The following is a 26,159-nucleotide window of genomic DNA, read 5'->3' as shown; positions in this document are numbered from 1 at the left end:
ATCAGTGGTAGGGGTGTGGTTGGTGGTTGGACCAGGAGGCAGAGGACACGTAGTCCTGTAGTGATAAATTGCTGCTGATAACACACTGATTTTATTGAAAGAACAACACACAGCCTAATAAGTGACACATCGCTGGAATCAGGGTTTCGGCCTCTATTTCATGCTGTTCTTAGACTAAATAGTAAAAACCTGCTGAACCGATTCCCTTTAAAAGGTTATTCCCATCTTCTTAGATGGGTAAACTTGCAAAGTATACCTGTCATTTAAAAAAGTTTTAGCATGTCAAAGTTTGGTGAAGGTCTGCATGATGGGACCTTTACTAATCATTAGGATGAAGGAGCCAAAACAGTTTCTTCTGAAATGAAAGTATGGTTTAATAGAAATCATTTAGAGACAATTTTAAAGGGGTTGTCCCCTCTCAAAGTCCTGGTTCTTAGGTGCAATTTGCTTTAAAAAAGAAAAAAAAAAAAAGCAAAGCACATTTTACTCGCCGTGCCCGGGTCCAGCTGTGAGTTTCCGCCTCTGCTCCTGCTTTCAGTTCTTGACTGTAGCGCTGATGTCACCTCGACAGCAGCGCTGATGTCACCTCGACAGCATGGCAGCCAATCAGTGAGATCAGCTGCTGTGGCCTTGTAGATGGAACTCTATTCTCAGAGTCCCTTAGCTCGCGGATTGGCTGATGAAGTGACATCAACGCTGCAGCCAATGACAGTCACTGGGAGCAGAAGAGACTCTAGTGGACCCTGGGGATGATGAGTAAATTGCAGTGTGTGTTTGTTTTTTCTCTAATAATAAACAGTGCCCAGGGATCTGGACTTCCTAAAAGGAGACAGCCACTTTAATTATTTATGGCTATGTTCACATTAGTGATCAGTCTGAATGAATCCAGCAGCAATCCGTTGGCAAAAAAGTTGTGCAGACAAACTTTTTAGCCTGTTTTTTAATAACTGATCTCTGCTAAATCTGTTTGTTTTAACATTGAAGTCTGTGAAAAACGGATCCGTTAATCAGCCATCCATTTTTCTTTCATTTGTAACGGATCCGATTTTTGCTTATTGGATCCACTACACTACAAAAAAAAAGAATCGGTTACATATTGTTCATATTTCCTTCATATGGTGGGTTAATGATGTTTATTTGATATGTGGAAATTCTCCAACTGCAGTGTGGGGCCAGGAAGGAAGCATTTTTTTTGTCCCTTTAAAAGCTCAGTTGTCTCCGATTGCCTAGTAGCGTAGCTTTACCTTCCTCCGGATACATCTATAAAGACATGGACAAAATTTTTAGTTCCCTTCTGTTAACGTAAGAATTACCCACGATGGTCACTGAAATAGCTTGTAAATTAATTCAGTTAATGAAAATCAGACATTGCTTTTGAATTGTTGTACAGCAGAAAAAAAACAAACTAATGAAAATGGCCTGGACAGAAATGATGGTGCCCTTAGCATAATATTTTATTTCAATGCAATCACTGCAAACAAACGATTTCTGTAACTCTCAATGAGACTTCTGCACCTGTCCACAGGTATTTTGGCACTCTTCTCGTGAGCACAGTGCTCCAGCTGTCTCCAGTATTAAAGTGCCTTCTCCAGACTACATGATTCAGCGCCTTCCACAGATAATCAATAGGATTTAGATCAGGACTCACAGAATAGTCCAATGCTTTGCTCTTCGCCATTCTTAGATGTTTTTCGCCGTGTTTCGGGTCATTATCCTGTTGAAGTACCCATGACCTTGCTACTCAGACCAAGCTTTCTGACAGTGGGCAGCACATTTTGCTCCAGAATGACTTGATAGTCTTGAGATTTCGTTGTGCCTTGCACAGAATCGAGACTCCCTGGGCTAGATGCAGCAAAGCAGCCCCAGAACATAACAGAGCCTCCTCCATGTTTCACAGTAGGTAAAATATTCTTTTCTTTGAATGATTCATTTATACATCTGTGAACATAGAAATGAGGTGAATTGCCAAAAAGCTCCAGTTTTGTCTCACCTGTCGAAAGGACATTCTCCCAGGAGCTTTGTGGCTTAGAATCATAGAATGGTAGAGTTGGAAGGGACCTCCTGGGTCATCTGGTCCAACCCCCTGCTCAAAGCAGGATTCACTAAATCATCTCAGACAGATGCCTCTGTTTGAAGACGTCCATTGAAGGGGAACTCACCACCTCTCGTGGCAGCCTGTTCCACTCATTAATCACCCTAACTGTCAAAAAGTTTTTTCTAATATCTAATCTGTCTCCTCCCATTCAATTTCATCCCATTGCTTCTAATCTTTCCTTGTGCAAATGAGAATAAAGATGATCCTTCTACAATGTGACAACCCTTGAGATATTTGTAGACAGCTATTAAGTCTCCTCTCAGTCTTCTTTTTTGCAAGCTAAACATTCCCAAATCCTGCAACCGTTCCTCATAGGACATGGCCTGCAGACCGGTCACCATTCTGGTCGTTCTTCTCTGAACTTGCTCCCGTTTGTCAATGTCTTTTTTTAAAATGTGGTGCCCAAAACTGTACACAGTATTCCAGATGAGGTCTAACCAAAGAGGAGTAAAGTGCGATAATGACTTCACGTGATCTAGACTGTATGCCTCTGTTAATACATCCCTGTAAAGTGTAGAATTCAGTGTATATGGAGTCTTGGCATGAGTGCAAGGAAGTACAAGAAACACAGGTCTTGATAAAGTAATATTCTTGTATTACGTCATACAAGCAGATGCACAGTAATATACAAGTCTCTGAGCAAAAGGGAACACCTCCTGGTGTAACTGGATTAACCCCGGATTCCCCGGAGTTGCAAAAGGCACAACAACAAAAGACAGTCTTTAAGCAATAAGCAAAGTCTCTCTTACGGGTGCTGAGAAGTCCTTTGAGTAAAGCAGTAGTCCAGTGATCCAGCAGGTAAGAAGACTCAGATCCATAAATGGGAACTTCAGACAGGCAGGTAAACTATGAGGATTCCTCAGAGAGTGAAGCTGACTTGAAGAGCTTAGTCCAGAGGCTTCAGGAAGCAATGTTACAGACTGGCTGCAGACAGGATTCAGAAGCACTGAACTAACAGCTGAGGCTGCTTAAGTGCAAATGGCAGAAAAACAGGGTGGAGACATAGAGGCTGAAGACTCCATTACAACTGAGGGCAAAATGGATGCACAAAACAGAAAGCAAGATGGCTGCAGGGAAAAAACAAGATCTAAGCACAACATGAAAAAACCATGATAGAAAGTCTCAGAACCTCACATTACTCCCCCCTTGAGGACGGCCTCCGGACGGCTCCGAACCAGGTTTGTCTGGGTACCTCTGATGGAACTGGCGGAGTAAACGGGGGGCATTGATGTTGTCAACTGGTTCCCAAGAGTTATCTTCCACTGAGTAGCCCTGCCATTTGATCAAGTATTGGAGACGATTTCTGTGCAGCCTAGAGTCCAGAATCTTTTCCACCACAAATTCTTCCTGTCCATCGATCAACACTGGATCAGGAGGGGAAGGAGACCGTCCAAGAAATATATTAGGAACTGCTGCCTTAAGTAAAGACACGTGAAACACTGGGTGAATTCTCATAGATTTAGGAAGTTGAAGACGATAAGCCACTGCACTTATAATCTTGTTAATCTTATAAGGACCCACGTACTTTTGTCCAAGTTTAGATGATGGAATTCTTAAGTTCAAATTCTTGGTTGACAACCAGACTAAATCTCCTACCTTGAAGTCTGGTGCTGGCTTTCGAAATTTATCGGCTGCTTTTTTATACCTTTCCCGAGCTGATTCCAGATTCTCCTTTAACACCTCCAGATTTTGTTGCAGGGAAGAAATTCTGTCGGCCACAGCTGGTAGAGGCGTATCTATGGGAAACCGAGGAAGAATGTTAGGATGATAGCCTAAATTGGCAAAAAATGGAGATTGCTTTGTGGAAGCGCTCTGTGAGTTATTATATGAAAACTCAGCCAATGGGAGAAGATCCACCCAATCATCCTGCAGATGGCAAATAAAGCAGCGGAGATATTGCTCCAGGGTCTGATTGGTGCGTTCAGTTTGTCCATTTGTCTGGGGGTGAAATGCAGAAGAGAGATTAACTTTAATGTCTAAAGCAGCGCAGAAACTCTGCCAAAATTTTGAAGTGAATTGCACCCCCCGATCAGAAATGACTTCATCTGGTACTCCATGTAGGCGAAACACATTTTGAACGATTAAGTCTGATGTCTGTTTGGCAGAAGGTAAACCGGTACAAGCAATAAAGTGAGCTGCCTTTGTCAAACGATCCACCACCACCAAAATGGAGTTTTTCCCCTGAGAGTTTGGCAACTCCACAATGAAATCCATAGAAATTGAGCCCCAAGGGCGGGATGGGATGGGCAAGGGCTGCAAAAGACCTGTAGGTGAGGAACGTGGTGTCTTGAATCTGGCGCAGACTTCACAAGAAGCAACATAATTTAGGACATCCTTCCTGTAGGTGGGCCACCAAAAGAAACGGGATAGAAACTCCTGAGTCTTTAGACTTCCTCTGTGACCCGCCATCTTAGAGTCATGAACTAAATGCAGTACTCTCAATCTGACAGTCTCAGGTATATACAAGCGTTGTCCCTGCATCCACACACCATTCTTATAAGTCAGACTTACCTCGTTAGAAGGTTGTTCTAACAAGGAATCCAGTTGATAAGCTTCCTTAATGTCGTTTAATAAATCTTGATTATGGATCACCCCCAGGACCTTGGAATCAGGAAGAATGGTCTTAGGTGTCATGATTGGAGTGGTCTCAATTGAGTGGATCCTAGATAATGCATCGGCCTTTCCATTGCGGGAACCAGGCCTATAGGAAATTACGAAATTAAATTGATTTAGAAAAAGACTCCAGCGGGCCTGACGAGGGGTCAGGCACTTGGCCGACCTAATGAATTCCAGATTGCGGTGGTCCGTCAGTACAACTATCTGCTGAGATGCTCCTTGAAGATGATGTCTCCATTCCTTGAAGGCGGCAATAATGGCCAGCAGTTCTCTGTTCCCTACGTCATAGTTCTTTTCTGCTGACGACAATCGCTGAGAAAAGAAAGCACAAGGATGTAAAATACTGTTCTCACCTATCCTTTGGGAGAGTATAGCTCCAATGGCACAGTCCGAAGCATCCACCTCTATTATGAAAGCGAGTTCAGGATCTGGGTGCACCAAGATGGGTGCCGTCGTGAATCTGGTCTTAAGACGGGAGAACGCTTCTTGGGCTTGAGAGGTCCAGGCAAAGGTAGACTTCTTACGGGTCAGCTGTGTGATGGGTGACACTATTTCAGAAAAGTTCCTGATAAAACGCCTGTAAAAATTTGCAAACCCGATGAAGCGCTGAACCTCTTTCACATTCCTGGGCACTGGCCAGTCCTGAATAGCCTGAGTCTTCCTCACATCCATGGTTATTCCCTGTGAAGAAATTACGTACCCCAAAAACTGGATCTTAGTTACATGAAACTCGCATTTCTCAGGCTTGATATAGAGGCGGTGCATTCTTAGACGTCCCAAGACCGTCCTCACATGTTCATGATGTTCATCTATGGAATTAGAGAAAATTAAAATATCGTCCAAATAAATCACCACAAATGTATCCAAAAGATCCCTGAAGATGTCATTGGCTAAATGTTGAAATGTTGCTGGCGCATTGCATAAGCCGAACGGCATGACTTGATATTCAAAATGTCCGTAACGTGACCTGAAAGCTGTCTTCCACTCATCACCTGGCCTAATGCGGACCAGATTGTAGGCCCCACGAAGATCTAATTTAGTAAAAATCTTAGCCTGTCGTACCCTCTCCAACAATTCGGGGATCAAGGGTAGTGGGTAGCGATTCCTGATGGTGACCTTATTAAGCTCCCGATAATCTATACAGGGTCTAAGAGATCCGTCCTTTTTCTTTACAAAAAAGATGGGTGCACCTGCAGGGGAAGAAGAGGGACGTATAAAGCCTTTAGCTAGATTTTCATCGATATAGTCTTTCAACGCCTTTAGTTCTGGGCCTGCCAGAGGGTAAATATTACCAAAGGGTATTGCTGCACCTGGTAATAGTTCAATTGGGCAGTCATAGGGACGGTGGGGAGGAAGCTGGTCAGCATTCTTCTTATCACAGATGTCAGCATACTCACTATACATGGGCGGCAGCTTGAAGACTGATGGTGTGGAAATTACCGGAGTGGAGCAAATCATAACCCCGGGAATTGTCTTCTTCTCCGGGAAATGCAGCTCCTTGGTTTCCCAATTTATTGTAGGGTTCTGAATCTGCAACCAAGGTAATCCTAAAATAATGGGGAAATGTGGAGAAGTGATGAGCATAAATGACAGTCTCTCTAGATGACCTTTCCCCATGAAAACCTTGACGGGTACCGTCTCCTGATCCACGGGTCCTGAACTTAACAGAGAGCCATCCACTGTCTCCATCTGTACAGGGGTTGTCCTCTTCACAGAACGTATTCCGTGTCTTTGGGCAAAGGAAATGTCCATAAAATTGCCGCTAGCTCCAGAATCAATCATAGCTGAAGTGGACACCCAAACAGCATTAATCCAGAGTTTAATAGAAAGAAGACAATGAGAACTGTTCTTGTTGCAGTTCGGACGAGACACAGCAGAGGAAACCGGAAAAATTGCAGCATTGATATGTGAATCAGGCTCAGATGTGACAGAGTTTAAGTCTGAATAGTCAATATCTATAGGTGCAGCCGGGTCAGACAAGAGTTCCCGAGCCGCCATCACAGACCCCTTTTCACAGCATTCACAGTGTATAACTGCAGCAGTAGCCTTACGGGAATGGCTGGGACAGTTTATAATGAAGTGCCCAGACTTACCGCAGTAGAAACATAGATTCTCCTTCAACCGATGCTCCTTACGTGCGTCACTGACCCGTTTCTGTAGAGAGTCCACTTGCATGGGTTCAGGTTCAGCTTCTCGAGGAGTCAGAGGAACAAAGTCTCTAGTTGGAGAGGGAGGAAGGTATCTGTTAACCCGATTAATTGCCGACCATCTCTCCTGTCTACGTTCCGTAAGCCGGGCATCGATCCGGATGCAGAAATTGATGAAATCTCCCAAAGCAGTGGGAGGGTCAGCACGGGCGAGCTCATCTTTAACTTCAGAAGACAACCCCTTCCGGAAAATGGATTTCTTGGCGGAGCTATTCCAAGTAGTGTCGAGGGCCCATCTCCTAAAATCCAGCGCATATTCTGCTACTGAGCGTTTACCTTGACGCAAGGTTAGCATGGCAGCTTCTGCTGTAGCACTGCGATTGGGATCATCAAACATTTGCCCCAGGGCCAATATGAAAGTATTTAGATCGTCCAGACATGCATCATTAGTCTCAATCAAAGGGTTCGCCCATGCTAGGGCCTTGTCAGTGAGAAGCATGATTATTGTTAGTACCTTAGATCGGTCAGTAGGGTATTGTGATGCCTGGGTGGCAAAAAACAGTTTGCATTGATTGAGGAATCCCCTGAATTTTTCTCGTTCTCCGCCAAAGCGAAAAGGTGGTAACTTGGGGAGGCCCGATGCCGGCGTAGGAACTGGTGCACGAACTAACTCCTCCAAACCTTCAGTCCGGGTGCAGAAATCTCGAAAATTTTGACCAAGCACCTGTAGGCTGTGATCGCTACGATCCTGCAGACCTGCAAAGTTCGCCTTTAAAGTCTGCAAATCAGTGAGGATTGAGTTAGTCACCTCATACAATTTCTTAATGCGGGCATCAATACTCCCAGACCCAGCTGACTCCATCTTGTGGCTTCTGAATCTTGTAAAGTGTAGAATTCAGTGTATATGGAGTCTTGGCATGAGTGCAAGGAAGTACAAGAAACACAGGTCTTGATAAAGTAATATTCTTGTATTACGTCATACAAGCAGATGCACAGTAATATACAAGTCTCTGAGCAAAAGGGAACACCTCCTGGTGTAACTGGATTAACCCCGGATTCCCCGGAGTTGCAAAAGGCACAACAACAAAAGACAGTCTTTAAGCAATAAGCAAAGTCTCTCTTACGGGTGCTGAGAAGTCCTTTGAGTAAAGCAGTAGTCCAGTGATCCAGCAGGTAAGAAGACTCAGATCCATAAATGGGAACTTCAGACAGGCAGGTAAACTATGAGGATTCCTCAGAGAGTGAAGCTGACTTGAAGAGCTTAGTCCAGAGGCTTCAGGAAGCAATGTTACAGACTGGCTGCAGACAGGATTCAGAAGCACTGAACTAACAGCTGAGGCTGCTTAAGTGCAAATGGCAGAAAAACAGGGTGGAGACATAGAGGCTGAAGACTCCATTACAACTGAGGGCAAAATGGATGCACAAAACAGAAAGCAAGATGGCTGCAGGGAAAAAACAAGATCTAAGCACAACATGAAAAAAACATGATAGAAAGTCTCAGAACCTCACAATCCCAGAATTGTATTTGCCTTTTTTGCTGCTGCATCACACTGTTGACTCATGTTCAGTCTATGATCTATTAGTATACCTAAGTCTTTTTCACATGTACTGTTGCTTAGCTCTATTCCTCCCATTCTGTATATGTTTTTTTCATTTTTATTGCCCAGATGTAGTACTTTGCATTTTTCCCTGTTAAAAACCATTCTGTTAGTTGCTGCCCACTGCTCCAGTTTATTTAGGTCTTTTTGAAGCCTTTCTCTCTCTTCTCTAGTGTTAGCTATCCCTCCTAGCTTTGTGTCATCAGCAAATTTAATCAGTTTACCCTCAATTCCTTCATATAAATCATTGATAAAGATGTTGAACAATACAGGTCCCAGGACAGAGCCCTGTGGTACCCCACTTGAGACATTCATCCAACTGGATGTGAAGCCATTTACGACCACTCTTTGAGTCCGATCACTAAGCCAGTTATGAATCCACCTAACAGTTGCCTTGTCCATTCCATACTTGGTCATTTTTTTCAATAAGGATGGTGTGAGATACTTTGTCAAATGCTTTGCTGAAGTCAAGATACAGTGCTGGCCAAAAGTATTGACACCCCTGCAATTCTGTCAGATAATACTCAGTTTCTTCCTGAAAATGATTGCAATCACAAATTCTTTGGTCTTATTATCTTCTTTTAATTTGCTTGCAAGGAAAAAACACAAAAGAGAATGAAGCAAAAATCAAATCATTGATCATTTCACACAAAACTCCAAAAAAGGGCCGGACAAAAGTATTGGCACCCTCAGCCTAATACTTGGTTGCACAACCGTTAGCCAAAATAACTGCGAACAACCGCTTCTGGTAACCATCAATGAGTTTCTTACAATGTTCTGCTGGAATTGTAGACCATTCTTCTTTGGCAAACTGCTCCAGGTCCCTGATATTTGAAGGGTGCCTTCTCCAAACTGCCATTTTGAGATCTCTCCACAGGTGTTCTATTGGATTCAGGTCTGGACTCATTGCTGGCCACCTTAGAAGTCTCCAGTGCTTTCTCTCAAACCATTTTATAGTGCTTTTGGAAGTGTGTTTTGGGTCATTGTCCTGCTGGAAGACCCATGACCTCTGAGGGAGACCCAGCTTTCTCACACTGGGCCCTACATTATGCTGCAAAATTTGTTGGTAGTCTTCAGACTTCATAATGCCATGCACACAGTCAAGCAGTCCAGTGCCAGAGGCAGCAAAGCAACCCCAAAACATCAGGGAACCTCCGCCATGTTTGACTGTAGGGACCGTGTTCTTTTCTTTGAATGCCTCTTTTTTTCCTGTACACTCTATGTTGATGCTTTTTCCCAAAAAGCTCTACTTTTGTCTCATGTGACCAGAGAACATTCTTCCAAAACGTTTTAGGCTTTCTCAGGTAAGTTTTGGCAAACTCCAGCCTGGCTTTTTTATGTCTCGAGGTAAGAAGTGGGGTCTTCCTGGGTATCCTACCATACAGTCCCTTTTCATTCAGACGCCGACGGATAGTACGGGTTGACACTGTTGTACCCTCGGACTGCAGGGCAGCTTGAACTTGTTTGGATGTTAGTCGAGGTTCTTTATCCACCATCCACACAATCTTGCGTTGAAATCTCTCGTCAATTTTTCTTTTCCGTCCACATCTAGGGAGGTTAGTCACAGTGCCATGGGCTTTAAACTTCTTGATGACACTGCGCACGGAAGACACAGGAACATTCAGGTCTTTGGAGATGGACTTGTAGCCTTGAGATTGCTCATGCTTCCTCACAATTTGGTTTCTCAAGTCCTCAGACAGTTCTTTGGTCTTCTTTCTTTTCTCCATGCTCAATGTGGTACACACAAGGACACAGGACAGAGGTTGAGTTAACTTTAATCCATATTAACTGGCTGCAAGTGTGATTTAGTTATTTCCAACACCTGTTAGGTGCCACAGGTAAGTTACAGGTGCTGTTAATTACACGAATTAGAGAAGCATGACATGATTTTTCAAAGGGTGCCAATACTTTTGTCCACCCCCTTTTTTAGGTTTGGTGTGGAATTATATCCAATTTGGCTTTAGGACAATTCTTTTTGTGTTTTTTTTCATTGAAGACAAATTAAATGAAGAGAATAATACCAAAGAATTTGTGATTGCAATCATTTTCAGGAAGAAACTGAGTATTATCTGACAGAATTGCAGGGGTGCCAATACTTTTGGCCAGCACTGTATACTATATTTACAGCATATCCCTGATCCACCCAGTCAGTGATTCTGTCATAGAAGGAAATTAAGTTAGTCTGACATGACTTGTTAGTTACAAACCCATGCTGACTCTGGTTAATCACTTCATTCTTGTCCAGGTACTTACATACATGTTGTTTAATAATTTGTTCAAAGATCTTTCGTGGTATAGAAGTCAGAATCACCGGCCTATAGTTCCCTGGGTCCACCTTCTTCCCCTTTTTGAAGATAGGAACAACATTTGCTCTTCTCCAGTCTTCTGGGACTTCTCCTGTTCTCCAAGAATTTTCAAAGATTATGGAGAGTGGTTCTAAAATTTCTTCTAAGATCTCCTTCAGCACGCTGAGGTGTAATTCATCTGGACCTGGAGACTTGAACTCATTTATGTTAGCTAAATATTCCCTCACAATCTTTCTGTTTACAGATAACCTGGATTCTTCTATTCCTTTAATAGGACAGTGAAGATCAGTTGATGTTACATTTTCTTTCTGAGAGAAAACTGATGCAAAATAGGAATTAAAAAGTTCAGCCTTCTCAACATCCTTTCTTACCATTTCACCATTTTCATCCTGTAAAAATCCTATAGCATCTTTGACTTTTCTTTTACTTTTGACATACCCCCAAAATCCTTTTTATTGCTTTTGACATCTCTTGCAAGCCTTAATTCATTGTCAGCTTTAGCTAACCTGATACGTGCCCTACAGGATCTGCAGACTGCATTATAATCTTCTTTAGATATGCCTCCCTCTTTCCATTTGATAAACATTTCTTTCTTTCTTTTTAGGATGTGTTTAAGTTCTGTGTTAATCCATCCTGGTTTCCTTAAATGCTTCCCATTCTTCCTACTTTTCGGGATTGTTAACGATTGTGCTTTGAGAATCTCAATTTTAAAAATTTCCCATCCTTCCTGGACATTTTTGTCCTTAAGGACATCCAGCCATTGGATCCCTCCTATTCTCTTTCTGAGTCTCTTAAAATCTGCCTTTCTGAAATCTAACCTTGAAGTTTGAGTCTTCACATGTCTTCCTCCTCTAGTTATCCAAAATTCTATAATAGCATGATCGCTGCCTCCCAGGGTCCTAGCCACTTTTACCTCCTCAACCATTTCCTCCCTGTTTATAAGGATTAGATCCAAAGTAGCAGATCCCCTTGTTTTCTCCCCTACCTTTTGGAAGATAAAGTTGTCCGCAAGAGAGGATAAGAATTTGCTTGACCTGTTAGTTTTACTTGAGAGAGATTCCCAACAAATGTCTGGATAGTTGAAATCTCCCATGACCACTACGTCATATTTTTTGGAGAACTTGGTCATTTGATACATAAAGAGTTCATCCATATCTTCAGCTTGCCCAGGTGGCCTGTAGTAAATGGCTGCAATGGTCCTTTCCATTGTTCTCTCCTTGTATTCTTACCCAAACAGTTTCCACAGAACTCCCAGTCTCTGCTTCAATCTCTGTTCAGATATACGCTTTTATAACATACAATGCGACAACTCCTCCTCGTTTATCAAGTCTGTTTCTTGCAAATAAGTTGTATCCTTTTAGCCTTGTATTCCAATCATGTGTATCGTCCCACCAAGTTTCAGTGATTCCAATGACATCATATTCCTTTTCCTGCGTTAGTAGTTCCAATTCTCCTTGTTTGTTGCCCATGCTTTGTGCATTTGTATAAAAACATTTTAGTTTGTGATTGGTTTCTCTTCCTCCCATGTTTTTATTATTTAGATTTTTTTGTCTTTGTTCTTTCTTTCCACTTCCAGTAGCAGAGATCTCAATAGTATTTGTCAGCTGTATAGCTTTTTCTGGCCTTTTGCTTCCCTTCCCACATTGTTCTAGTTTAAAGCTCTCCTGATGAGTGTAGCAAGGCGACTTCCAAATACACATTTTCCAGTCTTCGTAAGGTGCACCCCATCTCTAGCAAGTAGTTCATCATATAGGTAATTCATTCCGTGATACAGAAATCCAAATCCTTGTTGACGGCATCGTCGCCAGTTGTTCATCTGTAGAATCTTATTCCAGCTCATTGTTCCATGGCCATCCACTGGGAGGATGGATGAGAAGACCACCTGCGCTCCCAATTCTTTCACTTTCTTGCCTAAAGCCCTCGTCTCACATAGCGAGATCGCTAGCAAGATCTCCGCTGAGTCATGGTTTTGGTGACGCAACAGCGATGTCGCTATGTGTGACACTTTGCAGCGATCAGGCCCCTGCTGTGAGGTCGCTGATCGCTGCAGAATGTCCTGGACCATTTTTTGGTCTTTGCCCTCCCGCTGGTCAGCACACATCGCTGTGTGTGACCAGCGGGACCAGCGATCAGGCTGGTAACCATGATAAACATCGGGTTACTAGGGGCACACGCGCACTTAGTAACCCGCTGTTTATCATGGTTACCACTCTGCTACAGTGAGCGGTAACCTCCCGCTCACTGTAGCTGAGTGGTAACCATGATAAACAGCGGGTTACTAAGTAACCAGGAGCAGGACATCGTGGAAAGATTCTTTCCACGATGTCGCTGCTCCCCTGATCGCTGGTGAGCCTGCCTGTTTGACAGCTCACCAGCAATTACATAGCGACGCAGCAACGATCCCTGACAGGTCTTATCGTTGTCGGGATCGCTGTAGCGTCGCTAAGTGTGACGGGGCCTTAAGTCTTCAAAGTCACTGCAGATGGTTTCCAGGTCCTTTCTTGCGGTGTCATTTGTCCCCACATGATTAGCAGGAATGGGTAGTGATCTGTAGGTCTGAAGAGTCTTGATATCCTGTCAGACACCTCTTTAATTTATGCTCCTGAAAGACAGCACATTTCTCTTGAGGTTATGTCTGGTCTGCAAATAGCGGCCTCTGTTCCTCTCAACAGGGAATCCCCCATGACCACCACTCTCTGTTTTTTCCTTCACAACATTCTTCTTTCTCCATCCAGGAGGATTCTGAGGGCTTACAAGGTTATTCATTGTGGGCAAAGTCTTACCTTGCTGTATTTCTTCATGGTTCTCCTGCGTAAGAGCCTGGTACTGGTTCCTGAGCAGTATGGGTGCTGACTGCCTCTCGATCCTCTTGCTTCTCGCGGTCACATGCTTCCATTCCTCTGTTTCGCCAGGTGCAGTTCGAATTTCTTCTCTTTCTGAATCATGAAGAGATAATTCTGCTCTGTCTAAGAACTCTTCACCTTCCTTAATGATTTTCAAGGTAGTTAACCTCTCTTCTAGATGTCGCAACTTTTCCTCCAACAGGGACACAAGCTTGCATTTCTGGCATGTGAAGTTTGGCTTTTCCACTGGCAAGTCTGTGAACATGTAGCAGGATATGCAGCTCACCAAATGGCTCCTGGACTCTTCCATGTTCTTATTGTTAATGTGTTATGAAAACAGTGAAAAACGCTCCAAAATTCGCACGCCGGCAGGCGCACGGTTTACCGATGTCCTCCTTTCAGCTCCAACGGCCAAAATCCAGTGTTCTTTGAGCTCGCGGAGACCCTTCACTTATCCCAAAATGCAGTGGGAATATGCAAATTATCTCCTCAGGACTCCTCCCCTGGCTTGTCATTATGCATTTTGGCAAATTTCAATTTCACTTTATGATTTGCTTTCAACAGTGGTTTCCTTCTCGGTTGTCTTCCATGAAGTCCGCTTTAGCCAAGACAGTGACGGATGGTGCGATCTGACACTGATGTACCTTGACCGTGGAGTTCATCTCTATTATTTTTGGAAGTTGTTATGGGCTCTTTGATTACCCTTGGTATTATCCATCTTTTCAATTTGTCATCAATTTTCCTCCTGCGGCCACTTCCAGGGAGGTTGGCTTCAGTCCTGAAGACGTTAAATTTCTCAATAATATGTGCAACTTTAGTAACAGGAACATCAAACTGTTTAGAGTTGGTCTTATAGCCTTTACCTTTAACATGTTTGTCTATCTTTTTTTTTCTAATCTCCTGAGACAATTCTCTCCTTAGCTCTCTTTGGTCCCAGTTCAGTGTGGTTCACACCAAACAGCACAGTGACTACTTTTCACCCTTTTAAATAGACAGATTGACTGATTACAAGTTTGTAGACACCTTTTATGCTAATTAATTGACACGCCTTGGTTTAACATGTTCTTACATAGTTACAAAGGTTGAAAAAAGACCTAGGTCCATCAAGTTCAACCTTTCACCAATTGTACATTTTGTCACTAAATTGTGGTAAAATTATTTTCAACCGTTTCTAGGGGTACCTTCATTTTTATCCAGGTAATTTTCATTAGTTTGCTGCTTTTTTTTTTTTTTTCATTTTCTGTTGAACCACAATTCAAAAGCAAGTGTGAGTTTAATTATTTGATATTCAGTAAATTTAAGTTGAAAATTGCTTTTCCGTTTCAAGTTATTTCAGTCACCATTGTGTTTTTTTTCTTACTTTAATAGAAGGGTACCAACAATGTTGTCCACATCTGAAGGTCTGAAGAGTTATACTTCATTCTTTACATTTCTGTTCCTTCATTGAATCTATTATTTATTTTACTCATTTATATAGCACAGTCATGTTCTGCAGCACTTTACATATATTATTCTCACTGTTCCCATTGGGGCTCACAAGTCTAAATTCCCTATCGGTATGTCATTGTCGTGTGGGAGGAAACTAGAGTACCCATACTAAACCCACACAAACACGGGGAAAACATACAAACTCCTTGCAGATGTTGTTCTTGGTGGGATTACAACCCAGGACCCCAGCGCTGCAAGGCTGGATTGCTAACCACTGCGTCACCGTGCTGCCCATTTAATCCATATTGTAAGAGAGAAAAGATTATTAGGAAAGCGTTCATGGTCAGTACTATATACTAAATACATTAATACTGTCACATTGCTTTTCTCTCCATACAGAATGTTATCAACACTTTTACACAAACTGCCCGCTCTGAGCGCTGCAGCTTCTTAGGAAATGTGACTGTGGGGAGAGATGTAACAGTAGAGGAGCTGCAGGAAGCCTATCATGCTGTAGTGTTGGTAAGTGCTGAGGGACCATAAGAGGGTATCTCAAATGCTGCTGCCATTGGTCTCCCATTAGAGGTTTAAAGGCAGGAGAAATGGCTGACAGATCATTCACTACAGTTGTCAGTCCGACTGTATCATGCCTCTCCTGCAAAGATCCTATCTTGTAAAGTTGCTGTCAAATGGGAGATGAGCTCCTACAAGGAGTATATGTTACCAGAGAGCTGGTGTGGGTGCACCTGTTTGGGGTGAAGGGGGCATATGGTTACCTGTGCAGAAGCAGCATGTGAGCTATTCTTGATGACAAATAACCTGCTTTTATATTTGACTTGTAAAACAGCATTCTGCATTTAGTGCTCTCACTCTGCCTACTAATTGCCTTGGCATCAGTGTCTTTGGTGCTTGGGATCTAGCATACAGCCTAGGTGACTGCTTGAAATCAGAGTAATAAAGGAAAATCTCATAACGTGGCGTGTATACCTTCGGCAATTCTCATAGACTGGCAGAACTGTAGGACAATGTGAGAGTCTCTCAGGACCAGTGGTTGAAGTCTGTCGAGTTAGAAGGCGCCTCTGATATAGTGATGGCGGCTTACTTTATTATTTTTAGGCTCCCTGGAGCATCTCTGTCTTATTTGAGCTTCACAATCCAGAATTCTTTAAAATCCCGTATTGTTGAGTGTCATTGATATTGGATTAGAAGAATGATACTGGATTAGTCTCTCAACTAAGTAACATATCTACAGATATCTAAGTTAATTTAGAAAATGTAATGGTGACTAGTAAAGGACTGCAATCTTTGCAGAGGTCACTTATTTATAGGGGTTGCATGAAATTCGAAAAGTCTTCCCCTTCTCGCAGAACCAATACCACTCTACTAATACATTATTGATGTGATATGCGTTGATCAATTTAAATGAAGGCAAATACAATTGTGCAGCCGTAAATTGTATCAGTAACATGGCAGGACATGAGGCAGGATTATTCTGTTTCAAGTGTCAGTAGTGTCTCTTCACTATGTTAGAACAGCCCTAACTTCAACTTAGTTTCTGGGACTCAGTCTATGGCCGGTGAGAATAGAAGTAATACACAGGCTTGTGATTTCCAACAATCTCCAAGGTTTAAAGGAGTGTTTGATATTTTATACCTTTTGTGAATGTAGGTGCTTTGTATAAAAATATTATTAGCTTTTTATACAATATTATTTGTAATAGCAAATAGCAGAATTGGTAGTTGCGTAATAAGTAAAAGACACTCCACCCAGCTTAGTCACACTCCTGAATAGTTCTTTGTTCTAAATTCTTCTATGAAAGTTATGACATTCTGTGAAATTTAGTAGCTGTGAAAACACTTTGTTATGCTAACGACTATAAAAAATGCAGGCATAATTTGACTTTAATTTTCCTACAGAGCTATGGAGCAGAAGAAAAGAGAGAACTTGGGATACCTGGAGAACATCTTCCGGGCGTATATTCAGCCAGAGACTTTGTGGGCTGGTACAATGGACTTCCGGACAATAGATATGTGAGTTTCTGGAACCTGTGGGGCCTTCTTTTTTGCTTATTTACTAGAGGACATAACTTCTAAACCTAACTGTGGGATGTAAATAATTGTAGTTATTTCTTTTGGGGTATCTGGGTGTTGAGGAGTTAAGTGCATGACTGTAATGTGATGTAGAAGGTGTCAGTAAATTCAGTTGATTTTAATACACTTGATGTAAAGCTTAAATGGTATCATTAATTGAGAGCGCACATATAACATCTACTCTATCAACATGGATCTTGCGAAGGAAATCTAAGGTCATGGAGAATCCAAGGTCTTTAAATGGAAATTTGCCTGGGCCATTATCAGCTTTTGTGAATATATGTTAGGGCTTACAAATCCTGACAATATTATAATGTATAATATAGTTGGTGCTAAGCACTGATCTCAGGGTGTCCAAACTATTGCATATGCTCTTTATTACAGTGGAACATATTAATAAGGATGTGCTGTGTGTACAGAGCCTGTGCATATAGACGTGCGTGTAAGCTAACAGCCTCATCCCTGCAGCAATGGCACCTGATATCGGAGTCTGGGGACTATTTTGCACACTCCTACATCCTGTTAGTTTAGCTTATTTTTGTAACAGACCGGATCTTTATAACATAAACCCTCCAGCCTTTATACATATTGCAAAGGATCATACAGCCTGCAGAAAATGCGATAGAAGGGAATACGTGATGTTCTCTTTGTTCCAGTTATCCCCAGACCTGAGCAGTGAGACGGCTGTCATCTTAGGACAAGGAAATGTTGCTCTGGACATTGGCAGAATGCTGCTTTCCCCACTTGAGCTGTTAAAGGTCAGTGAGCGCTTAGTAAGAAGCTGGTCATTCGCAGAACTGAAACTGAACTATTCAGACCTACATATGGAGGGCTTAGCCCCTATAAAAGTCAAACATGTACTGTGGATTTTAGTAAATGTGTTTTAAGAGAAAAATAGTTTTTATTACATCTGGAAATGAAAAGGCTTTGGTGCACCCTTGGTGTGGCCAAGCGTTCTGTGCACCTTTCCACCCCATCAATTACAATACTCCACCCCTCTCTGTATGAGGATTAGCAGCGATCAATTTTGAGCACTACCTGATCTATATCCCCAGCCCTGCACATACTGGCGCTGACAACGTTAGTGCGTGCATGGGCAGAGTTCTCACCCCGGTCTCCCATATATAGCGGCCGCTCGCTACACATAGGATAACAAAGCAGCGTGTGGCTGTTACACACAGGAGAGGGAGATGAGAAGGCGCACAATGTCGGTGTATGTGCACTCTCATCTCCCTCTACTGTGTGGAGCGGCCACATGCTGCTTTGTGATCTGTGTGTAGCGAGCGGTGACAATAGTGGGAGGACGAGAGCACACACATACTGACATTGTGCAAGTTCTCATGCTTCTGTTAGCATCAGTCGCCACTGCTTTGTGATCCCGTGTATAGCGAGCAGCCACTATACACAGGAGAGGATGATGAGAACGCTGCCCTTGCACACACTGATATGTGTACACAGGCGCTGGACCCCACAGTGTCAGTGGGTGCAGGGCTGTGGAATTGGATGAGGCCGTGCAATCACCAAGGGGCAGAATATTGTAATTCAGTGGGTGGAAAGGTGCACCGAAGCTCCCTCATTTACATATGTAATAAGACACATTTACTAAAATCTACAGTACATGTATGACTTTTATGGGGGCTAAGTTCCCTATACGAAGTTCTGAATAGTTAATTTTCAGTTTTGGGGGCGACAGACTTCCTTTTAAAGGAGTCCTAAAAATGGCTGCTTAATCGTTGGCCTAAACACTGTTGTGTTTTTTTTTTGTACAGAAAACAGATGTCACGCAGCCTGCCCTTGAAGCCCTGTCTCAAAGTAAAGTCAAGAAAGTCTGGCTGGTTGGACGCCGCGGACCCCTACAAGTGGCATTTACGATAAAGGTACATTTTACTTTTGGTATATTTCGTTCTAATAGAACTGTAAGAAATTTCTGTTCAGAACTTGTAATAACTCACTCAAGTCACAATTGGATTTTATGACACATTAGAACCAATGTCACCCAGTACAATACGTCTTCAGCATATCGCTCTGTTCAGATATAGGGGAAAGATGAAGTTTAGGTTCGAGCAATTAGATAGTGCTGCCTGCTTCGTGTCGAGCAGGATATACACCTTGTTGTATAAACTCAAACTTCTAATCTATAATTAATAAAAGTTAGCATACTATGATTTTAATGGGGTTTTCCCTGAATTGAAAATGGAAATGTTATTATAAATTAATTCCTAAATACATTGAATTAGAAAATCACAATCATTTTGTCTATGGAGGTAATCACTAATGATTTACAATGCCTGTCGTCTTGTTACACTGACAGAAACCTGTCCTAGAATGTTAATAGTACCGGAGTCTGTGAGCTCACTTGTTTTCTGTCACTTCCAGGTGTGTACAGGTGCAAACTAAGAGCCGCCATCTCCATATATAACAAATGAAGTTGCATTGTGTAGCACTATAGTATGCAAACATGAAATATATGAAATTTGAATTGCATTACTGCTCTAGAAAATAGGAAAAAACGAGAATACTTAGCACATAAATTGGCCAGTTCATGTATAAGAAAAATTAAAAAACACACATTTGGTATTGCTGCAGTCAGAAATGTCCGATCTATCAAAATATAAAATAAATTAATCCGATCGATAAACTGCGGAACGAGGAAAAAAATCGAAACTCCAGAATTACATTTTTTTTTTTTTGGGCCGCCCCAACATTGTAATAAAATGCAATAACAATTGATCAAAACATTGTATCTACCCCCAAATGGTGTCAATAAAAACGTCAGCTCAGGGCGCAAAAAATAAGCCATGAAACAGCCCCATATCCAGAAAAATGAAAATGCTACGGGTCTCAGAAAATGGCAACAAAAGCAAAAAATTTTATTCATATAAATTTCCAAAAAATGTTTTCACCGCTTTAATAAAAAAAAAAAAACTATACGTGTTTGGTATCTGCTTACTCGTACTGACCTGGGGAATCACATTGCCAGGTCAGTTTTACCATATAGTGAACCATGGTAAATAAATAAAAACAATTGGGGAACTGCAACTTCACTGCACCTGTTTTTTTTTTTCCCGTTTTCCCGTACACTATAGGGTAAAACAAATGGTGTCATTCAAAAGTACAACTCGTCCCACAAAAAACAAGCCCTCATACGGCTTTATTGACAGAAAAATAAAAAAGTTCTGGCTCTTGGAAGAAGGGGAAGAAAAAACGGAGAAAAAAAAAACAACTGAAAATGGCCTGGGGATGAAGGGGTTAAGTCTTTAGTGATTACCTGCTAAGAAAAGACAAATAATTTTGACATGATATTTATGACATTTCCTTTAGTTAATGTTTTTCTGTTCCTAGAGAGCACCATTAATAATTCTTCTTCTTCTTCTTCTCCTTCTCCTTCTTCTCCTTCTTCTCCTTCTTCTCCTTCTCCTTCTTCTCCTTCTCCTTCTCCTTCTTCTCCTTCTCCTTCTCCTTCTCCTCCTTCTCCTTCTCCTCCTTCTCCTTCTCCTTCTCCTTCTCCTTCTCCTTCTCCTTCTCCTTCTCCTTCTCCTTCTCCTTCTCCTTGTCCTCCTTCTCCTTCTCCTTCTCCTTGTCCTTGTCCTTGTCCTTGTCCTTCTACTTCTTCTTCCTTCTTCTTCCTACGTTCCGGACTCGCTGCGTATTTATGCAGTGTCCAAAACGCAGCTGCCAGATGTTACAGCATAGTGGACAGCTCCGTCATCCGAAAAATAAAAAGTTATAACTCTCAGAATAAAGCGATGCAAAAAAAATATTTTTTCTGTAAGATAGTTTTTATTGTGCAAAAGCACCAAAACATAAAAAACTATATAAATGTGGTACCGCTGTAAACGCACTGACCCGAAGAAAAAGCTACCTTATCAATTTTACCGCACTCGGAATGGCATAAAAAGAAAAGAAAAATTCCTGAATTGTTGTTTTTTGTTTATTCTGAATCCCAAAAATCGAAATAAAAAGCAATCAAAAAGTGTCATGTGCCCAAAAATGGTACCAATAAAAACGTCAACTTGTCCCGCAAAAAACAAGCCCTTACATGACTGTCGGACGAAAAATGGAAAAATTATAGCTCTCAAAATATGGCGATGCAAAAACTAGTCTTTGCAACAACAAAAAAGCGTCTTTTAGTGTGTGACAGCAGCCAAACATAAAAACCCGATATAAATCTGGTATCGCTGTAATTGCGTTGACCCGTAGTATAAAGTCTTCTTATCACTTATACCGCATGAGGAACAGTGCAAAAATAAATACCTTCACCTGCTGCTGATTTGTTCATTCTGCCTCCCAAAGATCGCAGTAAGGCTCGACTCACATTTATCCTGCGCTCTGCGCTGAGCTTTTACACTGGGGTTTCCGTGTAAATCTCTGAAATATGTGATACGGATGGAACCCCCGGCAGAAGATTCTCTGTAATGAGGCAGATGGAGGATCTGTGGACGCCGTCAGGCCTGTGATCCCACAGTGTCCGTCATTTTATTAGGCGTTCGTAAATGTTCTGACGGCCTCAGTTTTGTGAACCTCTGAAATAAAGGACACCGTTAAACAGAGGCCAGACGGAGTCCAGATTAATTCTGCTGCCTCATTATAGTGAATGGATTCCTTGGGATGGGTTTAGGGTTGTGTTGGGGTTTAGGGTTGTGTTTCTGTTTGGGTTAACGTTGTGTTAGGGTTGTGTTGGGATTTTTTTCAAAAGTAAAGAAAAAAAAATGATGACAATATGGCAACTAGTGTCGAGCGCAAGTGCTCTCTACTTAAATTTGCATCGGATGCTCGAGTCTCCGCCCCATACGTTTCGGGGCTGCTATGCAGCCAAAAAAACACGCAGGGATTGCCTGCCATACACGAGCAATCCCCGACATGTTTTTTTTTTTTTGGTGTCTAACAACCGTGAAACATGCGGGGCAGGGACTCGAGCATGTCACTTGAGCACCCGCAATATTTGGTGCATACCCGAGTACCCGATGCAAACTCGCGTAGCGAGCTCTTGCGCTCAAGACTAATGACAACTTATTCAATATGATGACCTAATGTTATAAAATTTCGTGTTGTACCTCTGGGTTCAATATATTCACTATACCCCTTGATAAAATCCTTGAAGGGTGTAGTTTCCAAAATGGGGTCACTTGTGGGGGGTTTCCACTGTTTAGGCACATGAGGGGCTCTCCAAATGCAACATGGCGTCCGCTAATTATTCAAACAAATTTTACATTCAAAAAGTCTAATGGCGCTCCTTCCCTTCCGAGCCCTGCCGTGCGCCCAAACAGTGGTTTTCCCCCAACATATGGGGTATCTGCATGCTCACGACAAATTGCACAACAAATTTTGGGGTCCATTTTTTCTTGTTACCCTTGTGAAAATAAAAAAAAGTTGGGTCTAAAGTAACATTTTTGTGAAAAAAAGTTAAATGTTAATTTTTTCTTCCACATTCCAAAAATTCCTGGGAAGCACCTGAAGGGTTAATAAACTTCTTGAATGTGGTTTTGAGCACCTTGAGGGGTGCAGTTTTTAGAATGGTGTCACTTTTGGGTATTTTCTGTCATAAAGGCCCCTCAAAGTCACTTCAAATGTGATGTGGTCCCTAAAAAAATGGTTTTGTAAACTTTGTTGTTGAGAAATTGTTGGTCAACTTTTAACCCTTATAGCTCCCTAATAAAAAGAAAAAAAAAAAAATTTTGGTTCCAAAATTGTGCTGATGTAAAGTAGACATGTGGGAAATGTTATTTATTAACTATTTTGTGTGATATATCTTTCTGATTTAAGGGTATCAAAATTCAAATTTTGAAAACTGCGAAATTTGCCAAATTTCTGTTTTTTTTTGTTTTTTTTTCACAAATAAATGCAAGTGATATCAAAGAAATTTTACCACTATCGTGAAGAACAATATGTCATGATAAAACAATCTCCGAATCAGTAGGATCTGTTGAAGCGTTCCAGAGTATTTACCTCATAAAGTGACAGTGGTCAGAATTGTAAAAATTGGCCTGGTCATTAACATGCAAACAACCCTGGGAGGTAAAGGGGTTAAATGATATGAGAGGTTTGCAACCACAGGCGTGTACAGATGGGATAGAGGTGTAATGTACCGTATTTTTCGGACCATAAGACGCACTTTTTTCCTCCAAAATTTTGGAGGAAAATGGGGGGTGCGTCTTATGGTCCGAATGTTGTGGGGGGGTATATTTATGTGTGGTGTGGGGGGAGCAGTATCGGTGGAGGAGCGGGGCACATGAGGCAGCAGCCGCCTGCTGCAGCCTACACTGTCCCCGCTGCTAAAGAAAATGAATATTCACTGCTCCCCACGCCCAATGAGAGTGGAGAGCACTGAATATTCATGCTCCTTAATAGCGGTATACAGTGTAGCAGCGCTGCGGCTGCTGCTGCTGCCGGCTATCTCCTGTGCCCGTTGTTAAAGGGCATGAATATTCAACCTCTCTCCACGCCCATGGGCATGGGGAGGGGGTGAATATTCATGCCCTTTAATGAGCGGGCACAGGAGATAGCAGCAGCAGCAGCCGCAGCGTGGCTACACTGTGTGCCGGCTATGATGGAGAGTGAAGTCACTGCTCCCCGCGCACACAGACCCGGCATGGGGAGCAGTGACTTCCGGCAGCTGATCTCTCTGAGCCGCGCATGGCAGTGACGTCATGAGCGGCTCACATGGAGAGATCAGTGCAGGCAGACCAGAAGCAGCGCTGGAGGAGAGAAGAGAGGTGAGTAGGAGAGTTTTTTTTTTTTAATGTGCAGCCTGATGGGGATTAGGGGTGCCGTGCATACCAGGACAGGGATGAGGGGTGCCATGCATACCAGGACAGGGATTAGGGGTGCCATGCATACCAGGACAGGGATGAGGGGTGCCATGCATACCAGGACAGGGATGAGGGGTGCCATGCATACCAGGACAGGGAGGAGGGGTGCCATTCATACCAGGATAAGGATGAGGGGTGCCATGCATACCAGGATGGAGGGATGCTAGGCATACCAGGATGGGGATGGGGACCACATATAAAAGGAAGGGGGGGTATATACCAGGATGGGGGATATTGTCAGAATTGGGGGACATTACCTTATACCAGTGTCAGCAGAAGACCCCCTCCCTCTTAAAAGTGCATCATGACCACATTTTTTGCTTAAATTTTTATTTTTTTTTATTTTCCTCCTCTAAAACCTAGGTGCGTCTTATGGTCCGGTGCGTCTTATAGTCCGAAAAATACGGTATATTGTATTACTAGCTTACAGGCTTGTTAGTGGGCAGTAATTGTGTTTTTTTATTTGTTTATTGTTTGCATACTTCTTTATTTGTAAGTTTTAAAAGGTACTTAAATGTCATAACCCGATATAAGGAAAGTTCAAGCGTGGAAAGTATACACAATAAAGAACAAATGTAATTAGAGATAACAGAATCGGGGTTACGACTAGAGCAAGCTTGTGGCATTGAACATAGTACCAAAATAAAAAAAAAGGAAATCCATGCAGTAGGGGGGATATTGAAGGAGGAGGTAGCACAAACAGCCTTCTGAAGGTGAAGACTTCACAAAAATAATGTACATGAGCACCTAAGAGCACTGAAAAGGTTTTTCTTTTCTTCCGGACTTATGTTTTAAGTGCCTATTAGTAATGCTTGATCCCAGTCAGCAAATTCTGTGTGTATCCTGACCTCCTACTGGTATGGAGACATATCCTGAATCATAATGCTGTCTATTTTTTTTTTTTTTTTTTTAATGGCAGAAAGTTTAACTTTTTCTGACTTTAGTTTTTGCCAATCCTAGCTGAGGGTAACTGCTGCAAGTATTTGTTTTCCTACCGTATTGTTATAGTAGTCTTGAAGATCTTTGTAGATAATACAATGAGCAGAATATGACAACATTTTGAGTTTTACTTGTGCCATGAGTGCCCGATCCCCTGTGCTGCAACTTCCTAGGTATGGTGGTGCATACTGGATGCTAGCTGTAATGGCAACCCCACTTTTGCCGCATACTACCAGGCATTGTCAGCTAACAAAATTAAGTGCTGTGATTAAACCCGATACTAGTACTCTTGTAGGCGTGATCTCAATGTCTGGTGACATTATTGAGACACCCTGGGAATAGATAAAGCACCAAAGAACTATGGGCCTGATTAATCAAAACCGGCGTTGTTCACGTCGGTCTTTTATGTAGGGGGTGATGGAGTCAGAGGCTCCTGAATCTTGAATCTGGAGCGCCTGATGAGTGGCGTGAGCCTGTTTTCACTATGCCAGAAATCTGGAGTGAGATTTCTGGCGCACGGAACGCCACAGCTCGTCATGAATTAGACGAGCAATGTCGTCACACCCCTGCTGCACCCCTGTCTTCCTCATATTCGAGAGCCATATATATTTTTTTCCTTTTGTTTAAGTGTTGTATTTTTAATTAATACCTGTCACGGGTTTACCGCGACAGAGAGGGGCCAGAAGATCGCAGTGTCTTATTTCACGTACTCCTGCACTAATTAGAAGCACTTCACCATCATATTAAAAAGTGCAGATTTTTGCTATTAGTGCAGGGGTTAATATGTTCAGTTGAGAACTTCTGAAGTTTTCCTGCTTTGATGGTCTCAGCTGTTCAGTGTTATATATACTCTCATCTGGCAATCTGAGAGTGTTAGTTTCATACTGCCTGGTTCTGGAGTTGGTGGAGCTGGTTGTTTGAGGAGGCATTTGGTGTGTTATTCTAAAGACTTGCTTGGTGATTTGTCTGTGTACATATCCTCATCCTCTCCTATTTGGTTTTTCCTTCCTTCCCGGTGTTCCACTCTGTAAGTGCATATTTGCATGATTGGTATTTTCATATTTCCCTGTATGTCTTCCCTTGTTATTCTTATACACAACTACTCCCCACTTCCGTAGGTGGGGGAGGGGACAAATAAGGGCTGATTCAGGAGCTCAGCAAGGCACGTGGCCCCGGGGTCTTCACAATTAGAAGAAACCCGAGGAGAAGGGATAGCTAGGATGCACCTAGATTTATGGGTAGGAAAGGAGTCCCTGGTCCCGGGATTTCCAACAACAGTGCAATGACA

The 26,159-nt window shown here is 42.4% G+C and overlaps 1 protein-coding gene across 1 annotated transcript in view; it reads left to right on the top strand.

The window, feature by feature from the left end:
• The window catches only part of FDXR (ferredoxin reductase), a 53,098-nt gene that overhangs the window by 13,370 nt on the left and 13,569 nt on the right, over positions 1-26,159 (top strand). Inside the window, exons 4-7 of the mRNA XM_073684061.1 lie at positions 15,433-15,555; positions 16,950-17,063; positions 17,780-17,881; positions 18,893-19,000. Coding sequence (XP_073540162.1) covers positions 15,433-15,555; positions 16,950-17,063; positions 17,780-17,881; positions 18,893-19,000 — 447 coding nt within the window. The remainder of the gene's footprint in view (positions 1-15,432; positions 15,556-16,949; positions 17,064-17,779; positions 17,882-18,892; positions 19,001-26,159) is intronic.

Source organism: Phyllobates terribilis, unplaced genomic scaffold, assembly GCF_046119375.1.
Source record: "Phyllobates terribilis strain yellow unplaced genomic scaffold, ASM4611937v1 Scaffold_5__5_contigs__length_657084704, whole genome shotgun sequence".
In the NCBI taxonomy this organism is placed as follows: Eukaryota; Metazoa; Chordata; class Amphibia; order Anura; family Dendrobatidae; genus Phyllobates; species Phyllobates terribilis.
This window is presented reverse-complemented; position numbering and strand designations above follow the sequence as displayed.